At 45.1% G+C, this 22,484-nt stretch overlaps 2 protein-coding genes across 2 annotated transcripts; one reads left to right on the top strand and one right to left on the bottom strand.

The window, feature by feature from the left end:
* The first annotated feature begins 4,675 nt into the window (after positions 1-4,675).
* Positions 4,676-5,886, top strand: LOC124682594 (probable 2-oxoglutarate-dependent dioxygenase AOP1.2). Its single transcript, XM_047217251.1, has 3 exons — positions 4,676-5,034; positions 5,122-5,446; positions 5,546-5,886. The coding sequence occupies exons 1-3, from the start codon at positions 4,682-4,684 to the stop codon at positions 5,813-5,815; spliced, it is 948 nt and encodes a 315-aa protein (XP_047073207.1). The 5' UTR covers positions 4,676-4,681; the 3' UTR covers positions 5,816-5,886.
* A 219-nt stretch (positions 5,887-6,105) lies between these two features.
* Positions 6,106-8,965, bottom strand: LOC124652587 (protein CHAPERONE-LIKE PROTEIN OF POR1, chloroplastic-like). Its single transcript, XM_047191627.1, has 5 exons — positions 8,889-8,965; positions 8,692-8,804; positions 7,045-7,427; positions 6,634-6,710; positions 6,106-6,562 (listed from the first exon to the last, which is right to left on the bottom strand). The coding sequence occupies exons 1-5, from the start codon at positions 8,963-8,965 to the stop codon at positions 6,412-6,414; spliced, it is 801 nt and encodes a 266-aa protein (XP_047047583.1). The 3' UTR covers positions 6,106-6,411.
* Positions 8,966-22,484: the final 13,519 nt, after the last annotated feature.

The following is a 22,484-nucleotide window of genomic DNA, read 5'->3' as shown; positions in this document are numbered from 1 at the left end:
ACTCTAGAGGTTACTTTAATATGAACTCCGTGAAGTTGTGGAGCTTGTTTACTCCGGCTTGAGGTGTGCTTTTATAGCCCTACACAATGAATGGTGTTTGTTATCCAACAAGAGAGTGTTTGAAAGTAGCACAAGTGAAGAGAAGTTATTTATTTATGTGATCATTGTTGAGAGTGTCCACTAGTGAAAGTATGATCCTAGGCCTTGTTTCTAAGCATTGAAACACCGTTTCCAACAAGTTCTGTTACATGTTTGCTTGCTGCCATATTTATTTCAGATTGCAATTACTACTTACAATCATCCATATTACTTGTATTTCACTATCTCTTCGCCGAACTAGTGCACCTATACATCTGACAAGTGTATTAGGTGTGTTGGGGACACAAGAGATTTCTTGTATCTTAATTGCAGGGTTGCTTGAGAGGGATATCTTTGACCTCTACCTCCCTGAGTTCGATAAACCTTGGGTGATTCACTTAAGGGAAACTTGCTGATGTTCTACAAACCTCTGCTCTTGGAGGCCCAACACTGTCTACAGGAATAGAAGCGTGCGTAGACATCAGTAAGTGAGTGAGAAGAGGAGTGGTACACGCGCGCACCTCCTCCTCGCTTGTCTCGACTCGACACGTCACGACGCGCGCCGCGCTCGTGGTGAGTGGATTGAGCCTCGAGCCGAGACTTTCCTTTCTTTTTGCGGTTCATGAAAACGAATAGAGTCCCGGACGGACGTGTCGCAGCTTAGTCGGTTCGGGTCGCTCCCGGACCATGGGCTATCCGTAACCGTCTCAAAACGTGCGCACGACGCGGGCGTGCCCCATGTTACCTAGGGTTTCCCTGAGCCTATATAATCTCTTGCCCGGCTACCGCATAAACACATCTAATACACGAGTTAGGGTTTCCACCTCTCTATGCTTGCGCCGCCATCGTAGCCTACTCCATCCCGCCCGCCGGTGTGCACCGGTGAACGAGAGAGCAGGTCTCCGGGACCGCTCACCTTTGTGGTTCTGTACAGGAGAGGGCGAATTAGATTTTTGGGAAGCGCTCTGCGTGACTGCTCAAGTTCTTCATCACGGGTCGCCTTCCGTCCAAGTCGGGCGGTGCTTCCTACCATCATCTTCAACACCGTCTACTTCGACCCGTCGTCAACAACGTTGTCATCAACAACGTTACTGCTGCGACATCATCTGCTACACCTCCACCGCCACCTCCACCAGATCGGTACGTGCGACATATCTCGATCTGTTTAAGGATGGATGTTGTACCGTTTGCCCTACTACTATTCATGTTGATTAATGCATCTAGTATGTTCGAGTTTCACATGTTAGTAGTTACTGTCGTCATTCTTAATATTCTAGAATAAATCGTGAAAATTATGCCTAATTATCCAACAAAGATGAGCGCTCGGCTAGATGCGATCTAGCCGTTGATGTAGATGACGGTTCCCGCCGGATGACAAAATCCAGATGTCGCGCTTCCCACGGACGCGCGCCAATTGACGAGGCGGTTCCTCGGCAATGCCCAATATGAGGGGCTTAGGGTTGACGGAAGGCGACAATGGAGATTCCGGGAGCGAGATGGCACACAACGTACCCAGGTTCACATCCCCGTGGTGCAGGATCGCTACGTCCTGCTAGTAATCCACTATATGGATATATGTGTATAGGGGGCCGTCGTAGGCGGAGTTGTATCTAGTCTAGTTGTAATCTGCGGGTTGCGATGTCTAGGTGTATCGCGTGTATGATCTTTGGTGTTTTTCTTATGATCTAAGGGGAACTCCTGTCTGGTTTTATATATGCAACCAGGTTAGGGTTTACAAGATTCCTAGTAGAATACGTATTGGAGTCCTCTTTCTTGTAGTCCAAGTTGATATTACATGCGGGTCCAGCTTGTCGAGTCCTTGTGCTGATCCATCTTCATAATCTGCACCGGATATAGCAATGTCGGGAACCCAAAGGGTAACACCCATATCACATGTACTTCTCAGTCACTTCTGGTTGCAGGTGGGGTGGTGGACGTACTCGGATCTTGACGTGGCACAACTAGCGCAATGATTTCTGGAGCTTCACTAGGTGCGCTGGATAAAACCACTGCAGGAATGAGCATGCACTACCCTCATCCTTGGGGACGCATGTGAGAAACCTGTGGCCGGTGTCATCTGCGACGATCTTGTCGTACAACATGTATAGCCATGTCCTGCAGGGATTGAGCTTCTGTGACTTTGTCAGCTCATAAAGTCACCGACTTTGTGTTACTTACAAGTGGGGCAATGTGGAACCCTTCATTATATGTGCCCCACATTGCCCCACTTGTAAGTGACACAAAGTCAGTGACTTTGTAGGCTGACAAAGTCACTGAAGCTCCGTCCGTCCTGCAGCTGCCAAACATGTATAGCCATGTCCTGCAGCTGCCAGTGGAGTCAGAGACAATAGCCAAGTTATCGGGAAAGTGTCTTTGACACATGGGCATCAGTGCTCCCCTCCCTTTCAGATTTTTGAAAACTTTAAAATTTCACTTTTCTAAGTTTCAAAAAATTATGACGCTAAACATATAGATAGATAGATACGGGTGGGATGTATACAAAAAAGTCCCGTTAAAAAATACTATGTATTTTGAACAATATAAAAAAAGACAAATTTCTAACAATAAATGGTAATGAAATAGTATTATAATAGTGTATCCTTTTGTCAGAAATTTGTTTTCTTTATATTTCCTAAAATTTAAAGTGCTTTTTACTGGGACTTTTTTGCATACACTTCTCATGAACATATCTATCCACATATTTAACGCCATAATTTTTTAAAACATTAAAGTGTGAGATTTTGATATTTTCAAGAAGCTGAAAGTGGAGGGAGCACTGGTGCCCATGTGCACCAAATCCCTGTCCCAAGTTATCGTGTTCCTCTAACCAGGTGAAGTCTAAGATATGCCTCGGTACTCCTTTAATGTTAACCTTGAAAGAAAAACACCAAACCAACATGTATGAGAGCGAGACCCAGAAATTAATCCCTAATTTTAAATAAACCGCAATGTGAAAATCCCAATGCTTCCATTAGATCCAAAATACCTAGACCGTGTATGTACCAACATCGTAGGCTAGAGGGAATGATCGTTTTCCAAGTCGGAGATCTCATCCGATTCTTACGCAACACCCCCACCTCCCGCTGAAGCTTTCGAAGAGAGCGAGAGAGAGGGAGGGAGGGAGCGAGAGAGAGAGGGAGGGAGGGAGGGAGCGGGAGAGAGAGAGAGAGAGAGAGAGAGAGAGAGAGAGAGGGAGAGGGAGAGGGAGAGGGAGAGGGAGAGAGAGGTTGGAGGATACCTGGTCGCGCTGGAGACATCTTATCAGATTTTGAGGCTTAGTCGTCCTCCAAAATTCCGGAGTGGTAGACATGGGAAAGAGAATAAGATCATGGGTAGAGGGGATTTTAATACTTGGAGGGTACTGGATCGGCTTCGAGTGAGCCTCACTCATCGTTGATCGATGAGCTTTAGTCAATGTCGCTTTATTGACACAATGGAATTATTGTTGCCCCGGTTCGTGTATCAAGGCATATAGGAAAGTCGGTAGTGTGCGCCAGTTAGCGTGGTGCAGTTTTGGGCTATAATATAATGTGCCACCGCATAAATTTCTCCGCCGCCCTTGTTAGTCGTCACGAGAGCACTATATGTCGAAAATAAAAACTTTTGTAGGCAATGTTTGCTTGTCTTGTCCAAAATAAACTGTCGGGTATAGCCAAACGTTTTGGTAGTGACACTCGCCGCCGCATCCGGTCTACACGCAATGGAGTTGGATTTGCCGACAAGCCACCAGGTTGATGAGATGGCTCATGTTGCTTCCAACAATCAAGCAGGTTCCCATCCATGCAAATGAGAGAAGAAGCATCTTAACACCTTCAGTGTGAGTGTCGTTGTCATCGTTGTGAAGATCAATGGCGGTGGAGAGGAGCGGCTGGGGCGGCGGCCCTAGGGTTCCACATGCGACGCAAGGGGTCATCCATTACAATCACGACATGTAATAGAGAAAGAAGATATATCAAACCAACACGGGGCATAAGAATTTTAATGTGGAAGACCCTTCCAACAAGGAGGGGAAAAAATATCATGGCGGCAACCTGTAAAATTACACTATCATGACGCCGAGAATTTCACAGATTCAATTCATCTTGTGTCGCGGCTTACAAAAAGGTATATATAGTGGTGGTAACCTAACTTGGCCCAAATCATCTTCTAATATTTTTTCCATAAACTTGATTTGGCTCTCTATTATTGTTCCATTATTTGGTAAGTACGCTATGCATGATGCACACTTAATGTTTTTTAAGCTTGTACATTTAAATCATAGTGCTTTCATTACTCATCAAAACAAAGGTTATCATAAACAAGTAAGAAAAATAAATTATATTATATTGGGTTTGGATTTTAGCACATAAAGCGAAAGAGTTGGTAGCTTATTGGGTTTTCTTTCTTTATCGTAGACAACTGTCGTAATATGAAAACACTTTGATGCTCCGCTCCATTGGAGTTCAATAAAACAGCAAGAGCGTCACATGATGAAGAGCTATCCCTCATGCTCATCCGCTGACTTTTATAGATAGCTTTACCAGCTAGTACATGTCTTCATCGCACAAAGCAGGGGAAGAGGCCGGATCACAGATTCACTAAGCCGACGCTCAAGCAGCGACCGATGGAGATCGTCACCGTGGACCTCCGTGGACTGGACTATGGAGGCGCAGGGTGGGCGGAAGCCCGTGACGCGGCGACCGCGTCCATGGTGGCGCACGGGTTCGTCGTGGTCGCGCACGACGCGCTCGGTCCCGAGCTCCGGCAGGCGCTGTTCGGCCGCGCGATGCCGGAGATCTTCGCGCTCCCGGCGGAGGCCAAGCAGCGCAACGCCTCCGCCTTGGGCCCCTTCAGAGGGTACATCTCCAACATCCCCGGCATGAACTGGGAGAGCCTGCGCCTCGCCGACGCCACCGACGCCGCCCGCGTCCGCGATTTCGCCGACCTCTTGTGGCCGCAGGGAAACCCCGCCTTCTGGTAATTAAGCCCACCAGTTTTTCTTTTCGACAAGAATTAACCAGCTAAAGGCTGCCATCACTCACGGCTCTGAACTTCCATGAGCAGCGACACAATTGTGTCGGCAGCCAAGAACATGTTCGAACTGCTGCAGACGGTGGAGAAGATGATCCTCGAGGGCCTCGGCGTCCAGGAGGACCACATCGACGCGCACCGGGACACCCTCTCCCACGCCTTCCGGCTGTCGCGCTACGGGGTCCCGCCGGACACGGCCACCAGCATGTCCATGCAGCCGCACAAAGACGACAGCATGATCACCACCATCGTCCAGCACGAGGTGGAAGGCCTCGAGGTGCAGGCCAAGGACGGGACCTGGCTCGCCGTGCCGCCGCAGCCGGGCACGCTCACCTTCGTGGCCGGCGAGCTGTTTGCGGTATGAGCTCACGCATTCTCTCTCGCATTTGCTCATCGTCTGTCGATCTGCGCATGTCCGATTCTGATCCTGACGACGCCCCCGCCGGACATCGCGCAGGTCGTCACCAACGGGAGGGTGCCGTCGTGCCTCCACCGTGTCAGGACGCCCAGCAACCGCGAGCGCCTCTCCATGCTGTTTGGCTGCAGAGGGAAGGACGGCGTCCTTCTCAGCGCCATGGACGAGCTCGTCGACGATGACCACCCCCTGGTGTACCGTCCCTGCACCAACGACGACTACAGCAAGTTCAGGCACTCCGATGAAGGGCGCAAGTTCAGTGACCCATTGAAGGCTTTCTGCGGTGTGGAGAAAGATGAGATACCAATGTAGTGATCGGAGAGTTCAGATGATAAAGTTCAGTTCGTGTCACCATCCTGTAATTAGGCCGCCACTCCTGACGAAATTTACTCGAATTGGTGGTGGACGTGTTTCGCATTTCATGAGAATTTAATACACCTTTTTCGTTAATAATAATTCTTTCTTGGTGACGAAGGTGAATTATCGAGGTAACTCATGCCCATCAAACCTGCAACACAAAAGAGCGATGATCATATTATCAAAAAAGAAGGGCCATGAGCATAAATTGATACAACACAGATTCATTTGCACTAGTTGGCAGTCATGTACATGTATACAATACCATGCCTCAACACTTCAGTGACACACAATAACAGGCTTGCCGTGGGTAGAACAACGATCACTGCTCTTACACATAATAACAGAACATGAGAGGAAAAAAACTCTAGGGATCTGAACAATCCTGGGGTGAGGTTCAGTTTGTGGATAGGGCTGTCATCACATACTCCCAGATCAAAAAGGTGAATGACTTGCTACTCCGGAACTTTGGACTTGCCATTGAGATGTCAGTAAGAGATGATTTTGTAGAAACCACAACAGTTTCTAGTTGGTACGCTGTTTCAGTTATTTCACTTGAGGAAAGTGCATCCCAGGAACAAAAACGCATAAGCAACCAGCGAAGTCAGGAGCTCCGGACACCAAGTAGGCGGGACAATAAATGTCGGGATCACTGGAACGAGCAGAGAACCTACTATCCAGCCACTCACAAAGACTCCAAGCCTGAAGGAACAAAACGAGTAAATACCCTGAAATAACTAGTGAGGTACATTATTATGGAAATGCTCACTAACCCTGTCGCAGATGCCCTGACTAGGTTTTTCATCTTGTCATTGAGGAAGTATATGCATGAAACTAGTGACAGTGCAAGCTGCAACAGAAAACCATCTTGTTAGAACCAGTAAGGAAAATATCATTGGTAAAGCAGGCTTAATCTTATATGTAGATTTTCTGTCTAATGGTTCCAATTATCAAACCGGAAGGAAAAATCTTCAAGTCATTATGAGCCCCTAATTTTCTACAAAAAAGAAACAAGAACGTTGAGGGAGACTCTATAAAAGTATAAAACAGCCATAGATACACAATCTATTCATGGGAGAATTTTGTGCCACCCTATTCCGGACAGTCTTAGGCTCTTATCTCTAACGGGTTCAATGCTTAGACAAGAATTGTTAAATCCGTTGGAAGAATCATCGCTAGCATACCTGGAAGGTAGGTCCAGTCCCAGCAGAAGTTCCAATGCTCCACCCAGCAAGAAAGCCAAAAAAAGCCAATCTCCTGGACACAACATCCATCGCTGGCACCTCAAAATATCCAAGCAGTGTCTTAACCCATGATGGGGACTCTTCCACTTGCTTTTTAAGTTTGCTTTTCAGGTTGATTTTGGATTTCTTACGGTGTGAGTAGCTTTTCATCATTATTTTATCATAGGCACCTTCAATTGCCTCTTCGCTTTCTTCATACCCAGCGTACTGTTGAAGAAGAAAGTTTCTTGCACTATTGATTTCTTCTTCAGTTGCATCACGATCAACACCAAGAAGCTTGTAGGGATCCCATGTTTTCTGTCTTGGGAATACCGGAGCATGCTCTACAATTCACATGAAGCCAGCTCAAATAGACATACAAAAGATGGACCAAATTACATCACCCACCTGAAAATGGAATCTCATACGTTTCTAATATAAACACGTAGTTAGTAAAATAAGAGCGGTGAGCAAGAAAAGCATACAGAAAACTTGAGCATTCGGCACCCAGTGAAATGGTAAAAGGCATGCATTCCAGGTTCATTCATCACAAGTTACGCAAAACTTTACTGACTCAATCTCTACCAGTTCAATTGCAAGTTCTGCAAACCTCTATTAGAGCTAAGTAAATGGTGACATTTATGTTTCAACTACTCTTTCGACAAGACAAAACAACATTTAGCAAGAAGCAAACTGAGTGTTTGTTAGAAGCAAGTCATATTTGAAGTCTCACAACATGAAAAATGGGTTTTGTAGCTAGAATCCACCTGCCTGGGTTTATCTCAGCATCTCAATGAAGCTAGGAAATAGCTTCAGGAAACCAGTTTCGAGATACTTCCCCGTTCCAAAATAACTGTCGTAGATTTGTCTAGATTCGCATGTGTCAAGACGTGTTAGATACACGCGAATCTACACAAATCTGCAACACTTCTTTTGAAACAGAGGGAGTACATAGCAAGGACATCTAGGTCATATGATCACTTTTATCCCACAAAATGGCAAAAAGGACATCTAGTCATATGATATGGCTGGTTTATGGCCAGTACAGCCGAGAAATAAATTTTGATTTCACAGGATATCTAGCTCATATGATCACTTTTATCCCACAAAATGGACAAAAAAGTAATAGTTGATTCTCCCACGCTTTCCTTACAAATAAACAAACGCATCCGGTTCGTGTGATTTGATTCTAGCTGTGCAGGTCAAGAATAAATACTGAAAACAATAAACAGCAGCTTGGCAACCTCCAAGTCCATAACAGTTTTGGAAATCCAGACAGCAAACATGGCCTCTCTTGCATTGCCCTTGGTACTGCAGCTAATTTTGCTACTGGTTGCTTTAGGACTGAATGTACTGCATATAGGAGCCATACAGTATTAATAAATTTCCCATATAGAACCATTTATCATGAAGGCTAGGATTCTTAGCCTAAAAGTGAGTAATAAACATCTAAAAAAGAAAAATTACTCTTAGCCTAAAGGGAGTAAAGCTGCAAAGCTAGCATCTCCAGCTTCCACAATCAGCAAGGTATCGCCAGACTTAATAGGGCCAGGGTACACAGAAACAATCCACATGATCAACTGGAGCAAAGGTCTTCTTCGTTCTTACCACTGCCGTATCCACCACCGGCGCCTACAGAGAGGCTCGCAGAGCAACAGGCGCGCCGCAGCCGCGGGAGGGACACGCCTCCCCGTACCACCACACCAGCATCCGCCCCGCCGCTGCAAAATCCACCAAACCCACAAGGTCAAATACAGGACGCAAAGGTGGAGGAACGGAATTGAAGCGAGGGGAATCGAGCGTACGCGTGGTAGGGCCTCGCGAGCCTCCGGAACGGGCGGGCGAGAGAGGATGCCTGGCTGAAGGCGACGGCCGCCTGCATCTCCGGCGCCCGCGTCGAGGTGCCGGTGGAAGGTGGAGAGGATGGAGGCGGTGCGCCGGTATCGGAGAGGGAGAGTCAAAGAGGAAACGGAGAGGAGACTGGATAGAGGAAGGCGGAGGCGGCGAGGTAGGTGAGCGCGACGCATTTGTCGGGCCTTGTGGGCCAGGCCGTCTCAGCCCGAGACTTGTGGGCTGTGGCTGGTAGGCTTTTTTAAACTGGGCTGGTTATGATCAGCAAATTTTTCGATCAACCCATTCGCCTGTCCTCTGTCCCTAATAAACTTGCGAGAACTGCACGCTATTAGCACGCAGGTGACGGGAGCTCCTCGACGGCAAATCCTATACACCGACCAGGTCGGCCGCTACCGCGCGCCGCACACCCCCGCGCGCGGTATGGGCCGGCCTGGTCGGCCCAGTTCGCTTCTTTTTTTCTGTTTTCTCTTTTTTATTTCTTTTTTCTTTTCTTTCCTTTTTCTTTTTTATTTTTTGGTTTCTTTTTTGTTTCTTTTTCTTTTTCTTTTTTTCTTTTCTTTTCTGTTTATTTTTATTTTTGTTCAAATTTGAAAATAGTTTAAATTTAGAAAAATTTTCAAATTTGAAAATAGTTCAAAATTTAAAAAATGTTCAAATTTAAAAATCGTTCAAATTTGAAAACCGTTCAAATACAAAAAATGTTCAAATTAAAAAAGCGTTCAAATTTGAAATCCGTTCAAATAAAAAAAATGTTCAAATTAAAAAAGCGTTCAAATTATAAAAGCGTTCAAATTTGAAATCCGTTCAAATATATAAAGCGTTCAAATTTGAAAAAATATTCAAATTCGAAAATTGTTCATAACTAAGAATGTTAATTTTTGGAAAAAATAAAATTTACAAATTTTAAAAAATGTTCAAATTTAAATTATGTCTATATCCGAAAATATTCAAATTTCGAAAAAAATGAAATAAAAATCTGAATATTTTTTAAATTTAGGAAATTTCGAATCTGAATAGATTTTGAAATTTTATTCTCCGAATTTTTTATTTTTAAAGTGAGATATTGAAAAAGAAAATTATTAACAGAAAAAAACAGCAAAAAAAAACAACTTACCTCCTCTTAATGGGCCGCGGCCCAACCAACCGACCTGGTCGGTGGGGTGTGCGGTGCCCCGTACACGCCGACCAGGTCGGTGTACAGCATTCCCCCTCCTCGACACCGACCTGGTCGGCGCTGGGAGGGTGCCGCACACCCCGCGCGTCCCGGGGTAGCTAGCTGGGCCGCGGCCCATCAGGTAATGCGTTTTTTCCTTTTCGTTTCTTTTTGTTTTCTGTTGTTTGTTTTCTTTTTTAATTTTTTTTTAAATCTGAACATTTGTCAAAATTAAAAAAAAAATCAAATTAAAAAGAAATAACTTTTTTAAAAATCTGAACATTTTTCAGATTTGAACATTTTTAAATTTGAACAAAAATGTATTTTACTCTATGAACAATTTCCGAATTTGAACATTTCTGAATTTGAACAAAATTTATATTTGAACAATTTTTGAATCTGAACTATTCATATTAGAACAATTTTAGAATTTGAACAAATTTCAAATTTGAACGGTTTTCATATTTGAACGGTTTTCGAATTTGAACGGTTTTCGGATTTGAACGGTTTTCAATTTTGAACATTTTTTAATTTAAACATTTTTCAATTTGAACAATTTTTTAAGAATTGAAATTTTCGAATCTGAAAAAATATAAACAAAACCGAAAATATAAAAACGAAAAAGAAAACAGAAAAAGAAACCAGAAAAGAAAAAAGAAAAACGAAAAACGAACTGCTACATCCGAAATAGACGCTAATGGGCCTGGCCCATACCCGACCAGGGGGTGTGCGGTGGCCGGTAGCCACCGACCTGGTCGGTGTATAGGTTTTGCCCAGGTGACGGACGTCGAAGAAGGCACATTAGGGAATACTAGTTAAGAGCCCGTGCGTTGCTACGGGAAGACCAGATAAATGTATCCGCAAAAATGACTCTTTCATCCATTCTTAGTCAACACAAGAAAAACTTAACCCATGAAAAAGTGAAAATAGCACAAATAATACTCTCTCGTAAATCATATACTCCTATTAAAATTTTAGTTAAATTTATCATACTAAATGACAAATTTTAGAACAATATATGCGACAAATGGACAAAACAAAAAAGACATGGTAAAGCGCGACACAAAAATACATCATACAACAAAATGGCATGGTAATACGACATTATCACCATTAAGAGCCTTAAAATGCTGTAGGGTTGATAAAGAGGATAAATTTTATCCACATGGGATGACAAAAAGTAATAATGTGCATTCATAGAGATGGCAAGTAACATATGGAAGACTGCATTTGGTAAATATAGGCTGCCAAGTAACATATGCAAGACCGCATTTGGTAAATATGGGTTGCCCTAAAACTTTTTGCGGATGCCAAAAACTTTTGGTTCCCTTTGTTCTTTCAGTTGACTGTTTTTAAACAAACAAAAATAAAGATCCCATCTTCTTTCTGAAATTGTGATTCTCAGAATCAGCCCCACCATGCCAAATTCATAACAGAACAATAATTTACCATGGGACAGAGTACTTCATGTTGCGCAGCATTTTCTTTACTTGGAACTGGCACTACGCTTTTTTCGGAAGCAACTTTGTGCTGCTTCAGATAGTTCTCATAATTTTTCACAAAAGAATGTCCAGAACCTTTGTCCTTAGTCCTTACGCATCCTGAGTGGATAGATACTTGTATTTTTTTGCGTGTTATCCACATGATTGTCTCGGGAATTTTCAGAGATTTCTGTAACAAGTAATCGCTGTAATTTCTTTAGCGGTGATAAGTGCTGGGAGAATGATGGTCGTTTTCTTGGATCGCTGCAGCAAAGAAACATTAAGGTGAGTGTCAGTGAGGCAAGTGACATATAAAATGGAGAACAAAAATTAAGAACAGTGGGTCAACTTCGTTGGGAATGTTAGTTGTCTGTTCTAGAACCCAACTGCTCCCACGACTTGCATTGGATTCAGTCCGGTGCATGGTACACGCAATGTAGCTAATTCCCATAGAATTACTCCAAAACTGCAGACAAAATATAAATCTGTGATCACATGTTCATCGCCCCGACAATTAGAAGTTATCCTTCAATGGTGGTACGGCCAATTGAAAGAACAATCAACTCATAATCATTAATATCAGTTTGGCAAATGCGATGAAGTATTGTACATTTCAGGAACCACCTGTTTCCTCTTCCACGATATTAATGCAGGTGAGTTGCATTGGATTCAGCCCAGTCCATGGTACACGCAATGTAGCTAATTCCCATAGGATTACTCCAAAACTGTAGACCGAACACCTGATGCCCACATACAGTTTTCGATCAGCACAAGAACATGGCAGGAGCATGGGAATAGCTAGATGAGTTGAGAAAACTAAGGAAATCACATGCCATTAGCTGGTTTATTATGCAGCTGGTGCCATACACTCTGGCTGAAGGTCAACCGGAAATACGCTCATGATAATTTATTTTTTAAAATATACACCAGCTGAACAAGGAAAATATATGACACACTATGCTCCTTGTTGAACTAAACCAATGAATCAGGCAACTGTTGAAGATGAAAGAATATCCTTGTTGCTTATCCACTGTCAGAGCAATTATTCAAACAAGAAAACACACAATGACCATGCTGGGGATTTTTCATAATGCACAAGGGAGCTTAATAACAAACGGAAGGATATTTATACTCTGCCTGATCTAGCATCCACCATATGCAGTTTCATTTCATAGCTTTGTTCGTTGAGAATACCTGCATGGAATAGGCATCACTTAGGCAACATAACTGCATATATAACTTTTTTGTGATGCAACTGGTAATAAAATAGAGAACAAGATAGACATGGATTCCTGCCAAACCATCAAGTACTCTGCAGTTTGCTGAGCCTCTTGCTTCTTTTTCCAGTATAGAAATCAAGCCCAGGTACTCGTGCAAGCCAACTTCACTGTTTAATTAAGAAAATAGTAGACATAGAGGCGTTCTCTGTTTCTATGCCTAGAAGTAGTAATTTAGAATGGTGGTAAGCCAATTGAAAGAACAATCAACTCATAATCATTAATATCAGTTTGGCAAATGCAATGAAGTATTGTACATTTCAGGAACCACCTGTTTCCTGTTCCACGATCATCAACCTGTGACATGAAATCAATTAAATCTTTCCTCATGGACATGACTAACTGATCAGTGTCAACATTATGTCAATTGTCTTCAGTCATCATGTCTGTTAAATTTGAAAACAATTAATTAACCGAAGGAGAAAGCCACCTTATTCCTATAACTAAAAGGTGGGGAAAGAAAGTAGGCAATAAGAACAGATTAGAAAAAACAATATAACTGCATTTAAAGCACTAACAGAGTATATTTGAACTGATGAAATGCTATTGTCAAACAGTGGCCTCTACGCTGAAGAAAATATATGCATATTCCAGACTATGTATCTGAACATCTTTGTAGCTTCAATCATCAAGATAAAAAATGATAGTTTGTGTATTAACTGGGCTGATAAAAGGTAAGCAGATCAGGAATCGCGCTGCTCCCTGGCCCTGGGTATCAATATCAACATCGACTTTGTGCACACCTCCCAAAGATGCTCCAACCCGATTGGAAAAATGAGTGCCAGAGGAGAATCATTCATGTGTATGAAGACCTGCAGCACCCCTCTCCAGTGCATGATTTGAAGGATACCCTTGGAAATTGCCCGCAATTTTCGTTGACGTGGCAATGTATAAGAGATATCAAAGGAATACATGGCAAAAGTCCTGACAATTTTTAGCATGACGACAGAATCTAAACCAAAACATCACCTTATCCAATTATCATGAAGGCATGCTTTTCAGTTAAAAGGAGAATCGGCTACAAAGATACCGAAGGAACGCACATCTAATTAATACTGACGAACAGAAGAATCACAAGAAGAGAGAAAATTTTGAACTCAAAAAATGAATAAGTACGGCCGATCCATAAGAGGTTGGGGTCAGAGAGACCATATATGCACTCGTTTCGTTGTGCCGCTCCCCCGATATGTGAGCGACTGTCGCAGATGGAGACGACGGAGTGCGGGCAGCCGTCATCGTCGCACGGGATACGGGTCAGGACGCGCTCAAGGTGCATACACCAAGGGGATGCCGCGCTCGAGGCAGCAGCACATGAGGAGCTGGATGGACTCCTTCTTGTTGTCCATGGCGCACGTCGTCGATCCAGTGGAGCAGCCGTATACGATCTCCAGCTGCAGCGGCCTGTCATTGTACATCAGCATGAAAAATCGTAGGCTGGTTGCTCCGTTCCTTCCGCCGGGGGAGGTAGCCGGCGCCGGACGCCGGGGATCGACCAGGTGGCGGCGGACTCGGAACGCTCGTTATGTTTGGGAGAGAAGATTTTTTTTTTTTTGAGGACAATTTGGGAGAGAAGATGACCGACCCGGTACATAGAATTGGGCCAGGCCCACAAGTGGAGCTATGGACGCCGAACGAAGCAACGAATGATGGACGAAAGCAACGACGTACCATTGACGACGGAACACTCTCCTACTTTTTAAGTAGTAGAGATGGAGCTATAGGTTCTGAAATCAAAACTAGGTCATCTCCCCTCAACACTTGTTCTTGTGTGTTCGAGGATAGGGCTTCTAATTATGAAGCACACAACTTAGCGGAGCATGTTTTAAGTGAAGGTGTTGGCCACCCCTTATTCTGATTCTGTACATGTAAACATTGTTCAGAGTTAATAAAGCGTGGCGTTGTCTCAAAGAGAAACTAACCTCTTGGTCTTGTAAAAGAGTATGGACAGATTATCTATGGTTTTGAAACTTCATCAGGGGTACCTGATTTAAAATTTTAAGAGGTTAGCTGCCAAAGTATAAACTATAAGGGGCTAACATATCTATACTTTTTCAGAATATATTGCTTAAGTTTTTACAAAAAGAAAAATAGATTAGCTTGTTGCAATTTATTTTCTCCCAAATTTACTTTAATTTTGAAAAGACAAACCACTTTGAGGTTACTAAAGTTATTCTTGGAAAAGTATGTCGCTTTACTACCAAATATTTTGCTCGAGTAGTAATTTTTTTAATCGTATCATCTACAACAAGTGAGCGGTTCTTTTTGTACCATCCACAAACATTTTGCAGTATTTTTTGTAGGGTTGCATGCGGGATCCCGCTTGCAACCCAACTTGTATGCATCCTAGCTATGTGTGGGCTAAACGCAAAACTCTAGTGGCTCCGTGTATTTTCTTAATGCAAACTTTCAAGTTTAACCAAAATGCCATTTATCTAAAGAAAGAAAGGTATTGGTGTTTTCGAGGTTTGTAAACTGAATGCAGGAACACGCGGACATCTCCGATACTCTCTCCGATCCATAATAAGTGTCGAAGATTTGCACTAAATATTCGACACTTATTATGTATCCAAAGGAGTAGCATAAACCACAGGATTTCATATTCGATCACATGAACTCAAGCGTGGAGTGGTTGGTTGAGGTATCGTGCCATCTCCGTCGGCTCGAAAGCGCATGTACGGTCTCGTCTCCATCCTTAACACGCTTTCATAATGCCACCAAAAGTAGAAAAAAAAATTAAGGAATGATCACGCAACCAAACTGCTTTTTTGAAACGAGGCAAAAGCTTTGTCTTTTCATTTATTAAGTAAAAAAAGAGAGTTTTCCGGTTAATTAACGAAAAAGCAGGCTAAAACAAATACAGCTAGGGCAAGCTCCACACGAAGATGCGAACAATAAGGACCAAGTCCAAACTCCACTTGAAAAACAAGTCAACCTCCCACACAAGCCGAAGAGAAAGACAATGTAACTGTTGTCGAAGGAGGAGGCACGGAACACTCTAATGTTGAAGCAGGAGCCGATCCTCTAAGAGTTACACCAACATGATACCGACGACCAGCATCAAGAGCAACCTTATCGTCCACACGACACAAAATCAACGTACTCAACGCTATCAAAGCCTCCACCACCCGACACCTCGACGAGCACCTCAGGCCGGTGCTGCCACCCCAACATCCAACTAGCCGATGAAGCCGCCACCCCGACATGCAAACAAAAGCAACCGAAAGATGCATCTGTCCGAGCCTACGGACCTCGCCACCCAAAGTATGGATCGTACTGCAACTTTGTATCCTTAAAGACAACTAGGTCAATTAATAAAACCACATCCGATGCAACTAATTAATCAACCTCGGTTGTTAGGCAAAGCTCGCACATGGCGTGGATCGGCTATGTTCTCTTTCCTACCTAAGGGTTGGAGGAAGTTCTTCCGGTGAAGCAATATCTGATTTGGCCATAACGCCATGGCCCATGTTTTCATCGTCATTTCGATGAGGAGACACTCCACGACAGATATAAAATCTCAGCTTAGCCCATGCATGCACACTAATGTGATAATGTCTACCTAATGCATGCGTGCATGGTCGACGAGGGGGAGCATTTCCGTTGTTCTGATCATTAATTGTTTACTTGATGTACGGCTCCGTATGATGCGTCACGCTGTGGCCGGCGGCGCTGTTGTTGTTGCGTGTAGGGAAATTTTTTAGATAAAGAGAATATATTAATATCAAAAGATATCAATTACACCTAATCTCTGCAACAATACCCACCCAAATGGCAGTACGGATGGACACAGTTAAAAAAGAGTAAAAAAACTAAGAAATAAAAGGCCCGCTACAGCATTCTAGACCTAGCAACAGCAATACAACCACCACCGTGACAACACCTGAAGTACAGACTCTCCAAAAGCGACGCCTCCAAAAAGAAAATAGTGCACCAGCGCCGTCGTCGCCCGATCAAAGGTCTTAGGTTTTCACCCTGAAGATAGTCCCAACTCTCAAAACAATGTCTCCAACAAGAACATTGCCAGAAACAATCAGTTAAGGCCAAACCTTGGGTTTTCACCCTGAGAGGTAAGACTCTGAACTTCTCCTGTGTTGCTGGCCCCACATGCATACCACTGCTGCAGAGCCCGGAACGCAAGCAGATCCCTCAGCATCACAGAGACTCGAACCTCCTTTAGCCAGTCCACTAATCCGGTCTTCATGATATTCGTTCTTCTGACTTCACCATGGACCAAAAAGTCACCTGATGTCAACACGGAATAGAGCTTCGCGCCGCTCCCTCCGGAACCAAACGGTCGGAATAAAAACATGGGTGCGCGCGACCGAATACCACCCGATCCAGCAAACTGCAGGCAAAAGATGCATTGTTCCATTCGCTAGCAGAGCTTTTCGGAACTCATCTCTCCAACCAGATCAAAGCAAACTAACCTTCGGAAGATCTTCATCCTGGCATGCGAGAAACCCGAGGACCGCCACAAAAAAAACAAAGCAAGATCAGCAGCCCCCACGCCGCCAATCCCTCCTGCCGGATCACCAAGGAAGAGGACAGTGACGCGGATCATGCGTACCGCCGCCGAACCGTTACCGGGGGCGGAGGCCGCCACCGCTCCACCGAATCCTTCATGGATACCGACGGAGAGCCTCAGGCCCCGTCCAAGTAGCCGTGCCGCCCGGCTTCCTCCGCCAGCGCTACATCACCTCCCATGGAACGCCGCCGTGGAAACCCTCTTCTTCCCCTCATCGATTCGACGAAGGGTGTGCCGCCACCACCGCCATAGTCAGACCGGGACCGGGGCCATGGCCGGGGCCGAGGCCAGCGCCGGGGTCAGGGCCGCGGCCGGCAGCGGCAGTGGCCGAGGGCGACGGGCGGCGGGTGGCTGTGGGGCGCGGGGGGAGGAGGAGCATCCGCCGCCGCTCGGGAGGGGGGCGGGAGAGGGAGGCGGCGGGTTAGGGTTAGGGGAGAGGCCCTTGATATTTTTCTCTCTCGCGTGTAGGGAAATATGGGAGTCAAATCAAATCCTCTCGAATCTTCTAATTAAGAACCGTGTAATGCTGCTCCATTTGCCTCATTCGCTGGATACAACGATAGTCCTTGGCTGCAAGTCTGCGGAATTAGTGGATTAGGTGACTGTAGAGCTTATAATTAGTAAGCTTTTTTTCAGAGGGAAGGGCGAGATGATGGATGAGCCACACGAGAAGACAGATGACTATTTTTTGTAGCTTAAGTCAATTAAACACATGGATTTCCCAGCCGCACTAACTTGCTAGTGTACGTTTTGTATCAACAACTTGCACTTTTCAAGATCAAAAAACCCGAACGTCACCTCCTCCATGAAACGCGTGAAGAAAAAAGCGGTGATCTAGTGTTCAACCCTAGCCGATGTTGCCATTTCCCCCGTCTCCGCTGTCTCCATAAGGGAATCGACGGGTCACTGCTTCCTCTTCTTACCGCTCTGGTGATGGGAGGAGCAGGCCCGGTCCTGAGATTTTGAGGGCCTGGGGCGAAAAATAAAATATGGGCCCCTTTATTTGCATACTTGAATGCAGATAATCAGCGGCACACCATCTTTGTATGTCATCGCGGTGGCCATTGACGTGGTGCAGCTCCTCTCGGTGTGGCTACCGGCCATGTGGGTCGGTGATGGCCGGGGTGTCTCCGGCCATGGTGCATAAGAGGTCAAGCGTTGGTCACACGAAGCATGGCCGGGGTGTTCACATAAAAGAAACCAAATTGCTTTTACGGTTACCGAAAAAACTGCGCTTGGTGAGAGACGAACTAAATCTATAGACACCAATCACGTGTGGATTTTTATGGCGCGAACAAGTGGTAACTTGCCACATGAAAAGGGAAAAAGGTCAGAGTTGATGGGGTCCATTCACTGAATCCATCGACGGAATCCATTGCGCTGGGTGGCGGTTTTCATAATGTTCGTGCGATACAATTCCACGAGAAATCTTTTGTATTGTTAAACCGATAACACAAAGAGAAGTTTCGTGACATAAATATTAGTAGTCACATAACATCCACAATCAACCAATACAAACCTATTAAGACCAATTTTGATTATAAAAAAAATCACATCACCACTATATTCAATAAATAGATCATGTTTTTTAGACGTTTCACTAAATAGATATGATAGAACAATCAGTTTTCCCTAGAAAAAAATGCTGATAGAACACTACTCTTTTTTGAAAACTGAACCGGTGCGCACCCTACCGAAGCCAGGTGTGGCCCACCACTAGTTAACCATTCCCATGCGTTGCTTAGAAAAGAAAGGGAAAGACCCAAGGCCTAGATAGCTAAATAAAATAACTAGGCAAAAAAGAAAGGCCCAAAGCTTATTGTGTCAAGCAACGGTTCGCTTTCTTCTTCCCTGAAACACAATACCTTACTACAATGGCGAATCTGGATCCCACTGTCAAAAAAAAAGGCGAATCTGGCGATTCAACCAGGGGTGCTCTAGGGCTGGCATATACCTAGGTTGGGGCCCCTGGATTTCGAGGGCCCGGGGCGGCCGCCCCTCCCGCCCCCCCCCCCCCCCTAGGGCCGGCCCTGGGGAGGAGGTGGATACCTTGGACCTACGCTCGGTGTTGTAGTAAGGTTCCTAAAATTATAAACTGGTCAACCGGCAGCGACACTATAGTGGCTATGGCGGTGTTGTGTGGTACATGAATAAGGTATTTCCGCCACCTCTTCGGCGGCAATCTCGCCACCTGTGTTGAGAAGGGCGGGTAATCATCTAGATCTCATCCAGTCTACGCGTGTTGTAGGTTTAGTGTTAGAAGATTTAGATCAACTGAAAGATTTAATGGCGACGACTTCGGCTCTAGGGCCCTGGTCCTTAGGGGCACGTGCACGAAGATTACCCGATTGTCATCAACAACGTCAAGCCGATTCCAGTAGGAGAGAGGCGACAACGGCACATCAACGGCTCCCTTTGGCGACGGTAGTGGTCGTTAGGTGGTCCAAGGATCTTGCTGTAATTTTTATTATGTTTGAGGTGCTTTGTCCTTCTTCTATACTTTTATAATAGATCTGGAATTTCTCGCAAAAGTAAACAACTTACAGATTTATAATAATTTTTTAGCACGGTATCATAAGCGAAATGCTTAATTGCTACCATATCCAGTGATGAAAAAGAGCGGTGTTATATACCTTAGCTAACATACAACTCTTCATGCGGTCATAGAATTTTCTTTTGCTAGAGTAATCATATGAATGCATGAAGCCATAGTCATTAAATTAAAATACAACCTTAAGGAAATATGCATTGCGGTGGTTGTTGTTAAGATTCAACAGACGCCTATACGGAACCGACTTGAAGCAAACCGTCATTAGCAACTGTCATTAGTTTAGACATGTGTTAATTATGTCCAAAGCGTCGTACAGACGTCTGTGTCCGTACGGACGCCTTCTCGTATGCCAAGAGGCAACTCTTTGTAACAGGCGCCTGTACAAGGCGTCCCAAACTCCTGTATAAATAGGGCTTTGCCCACAAGCAATGGATCACAAGTTTTACTCTCAATCTTTGAGTTCTAACAGTTGTTTTCTAAAATACTCTACTGGCTAGGATAGGGTGCTAAGATAAAATGTAGTGTGAAAGACCTTACTGCATATAGGCTGAAATTAAAAGGCCATTATACAATTATCCACGTGTTATTCCATTTTAGTACTTGTACTTCATGAGTTTCAAATAGCCTCATTTTCTCATGTGTCCACTTTGAAGAAAAGGGTTGATGAAGGAGAGAAGTTTTGTGTTCTAAGCGATTCATTGGGGGCAAGGGGGCAAATGCCCCCCCCCCCCCACCCGCCCCGGTCCCAACTCAAAGTTTTTTGTTCATACTACTATTACTTTAATTTACCACCAAACAACGCTAACTAAAGGAATCTTGGCGTTGCAGACCAACAATGGTGACGCTCACTACGGGAAAGTCAGGCTTTGCCGTGCGGCACATTGCACGGCAAAGGCGAAATGCACGGCAAAGCCTTTGCCGTGCGTGCACGCACGGCAAATCGTGGACGGCAAAGAAACCGACAGCAACGCCGCCTTTGCCGTGCGCGTCCAAAATTTGCACGACAATGACCTTTGCCGTGCACGCCCTGGGCTGCCGTGCGTCAGGCGCTTTGCCGTGCGCTCTGCGTTTGCCGTGCACTTAGACGTTGCCATGCGGCCAGATCGTTGCCGTGCGGCACATCTGTAAGAGCAAGATTCGTATCCCGTGTTTTGTGTGTTTGATAACAACACTCGAACATTTCTAACCGTGCACAAAGATTATCTTTGATGTATTTGTAGGTGTACGGTGCCCTCGCTGAACACACCATGATCGGAAGACTGAAGCGTAGATCTTAGGTTTTCTGGTTTTGTGTTTGTGTCGTGAGGTAACATGGTAGGAGAGGAAAAGAGGAAAAGCTGTTTTAGCCATAGCGGTACTACCGGTACCAGGAGCGGTAGTACCGCTATCCCTACTGGTACCGCCCGAGATACCGCTCTGAGGATTGCACACGAAAATGCCCCACAGAACACGTTGCGGTACCTTTACGGTACCATGAGCGGTAGTACCGCCGAGAGCGGTAGTACCGCCCACGGTACCGCTCAAGTGCCGTAACGCGTTACGGTCGTACCGCTTGTGGTACCGCTTCGGTGCCGCTTCGAGTCCGATAAGCTACGGACCCTGTTGCGGTACCCGAGCGGTACCGCAAGCGGTAGTACCGCAGTGTGTCCACGTGGACAAGTTCAGTGGGGATTCGAACTCAGAGCGGTAGTACCGCTTCCAGAAGCGGTAGTACCGCTTAGGCAAAAACAGCAGGTAACGGTTGGATTTGGAGGGACCTATATAAAGGCCCCTTCTTCCCTAGCTCGCCCTAGCTCTTCTCTCCCTCTCCTCCATTGTTGCTGAGCTCAAAATTGAAGGGATCTCCTCATCCACCCAACCAATCTTGCTCATAATTTGAGAGGTGGTGGAGGAGACCCCGATCTATCATTCTACCGAGAGAAAGTTCACCAATTCGTGGTAGTCCTTAGTGGATCTTGGTGTTAGGGTTCCTTTGGTGGAAGAGCTTCTTGGTGGAGCCTTGGAGGAGCTTCTTGGTGGAGCCTTGGAGGAGCTTCTTGGTGGAGCCTTGGAGGAGCTTCTTGGTGGAGCCTTGGAGGAGCTTCTTGGTGGAGCGTTGGAAGAGTTCCTTTGGTGGAGCATTGGAGATGTGAAGCTATGGAGTCTAGCTTGGTGATGTACTAGCTCCATAGGGTGTTGGGAGCAACCTTGTGAAGGAATCACCGCCTCGACTGGTGCCTTAGTGGAAGAGGGAGAGCACCTTCGTGGAGCTCTCTCGAGGAAGAGGGTGAGGCCTTCCTTCATGGTGTGGCCGCCTAGTCTCTTGTGTGAGACTAGCACCTCCTCAATGCAGACGTACTTCCTTTAGTGGAAGGAACTGCGGGAAACAAACCTCGACTCGCCTCGCGCCCCCCCACCCCCGGTTGTCTCGCTCCTTACTCTCGTTATCTTGTTGATTCCTTTACTTGTTGCACATGTCCTAGCTTCATTGTAGGAACACCGCTATTGCAAAAGTTATCACCTTTTACCTTACGTTGCGCTAAAATTGAAAAAGGTTAAAACTTGCCGTAGCGCCATTCAC

The sequence above is a fragment of the Lolium rigidum genome, chromosome 1 (assembly GCF_022539505.1).
Source record: "Lolium rigidum isolate FL_2022 chromosome 1, APGP_CSIRO_Lrig_0.1, whole genome shotgun sequence".
NCBI lineage: Eukaryota > Viridiplantae > Streptophyta > Magnoliopsida > Poales > Poaceae > Lolium > Lolium rigidum.
The sequence above is the reverse complement of the archived record's forward strand: the minus strand, read 5'-3'. Positions and strand labels throughout refer to the sequence as shown.

Excerpts from the sequence above, each read along its gene's own strand:
- LOC124652587 (XM_047191627.1), bottom strand. The coding sequence starts at position 8,965 with ATGCAGGCGGCCGTCGCCTTCAGCCAGGCATCCTCTCTCGCCCGCCCG. Across the intron at positions 8,805-8,888 it reads CTCGCGAGGCCCTACCACGC|CGGCGGGGCGGATGCTGGTG; the intron begins GTACGCTCGATT and ends TGGATTTTGCAG. Across the intron at positions 7,428-8,691 it reads CGGTGGTGGATACGGCAGTG|AGCATGCTCCGGTATTCCCA; the intron begins GTAAGAACGAAG and ends TGTGAATTGTAG.
- LOC124682594 (XM_047217251.1), top strand. The coding sequence starts at position 4,682 with ATGGAGATCGTCACCGTGGACCTCCGTGGACTGGACTATGGAGGCGCA. Across the intron at positions 5,035-5,121 it reads CAGGGAAACCCCGCCTTCTG|CGACACAATTGTGTCGGCAG; the intron begins GTAATTAAGCCC and ends TTCCATGAGCAG. Across the intron at positions 5,447-5,545 it reads TGGCCGGCGAGCTGTTTGCG|GTCGTCACCAACGGGAGGGT; the intron begins GTATGAGCTCAC and ends GACATCGCGCAG.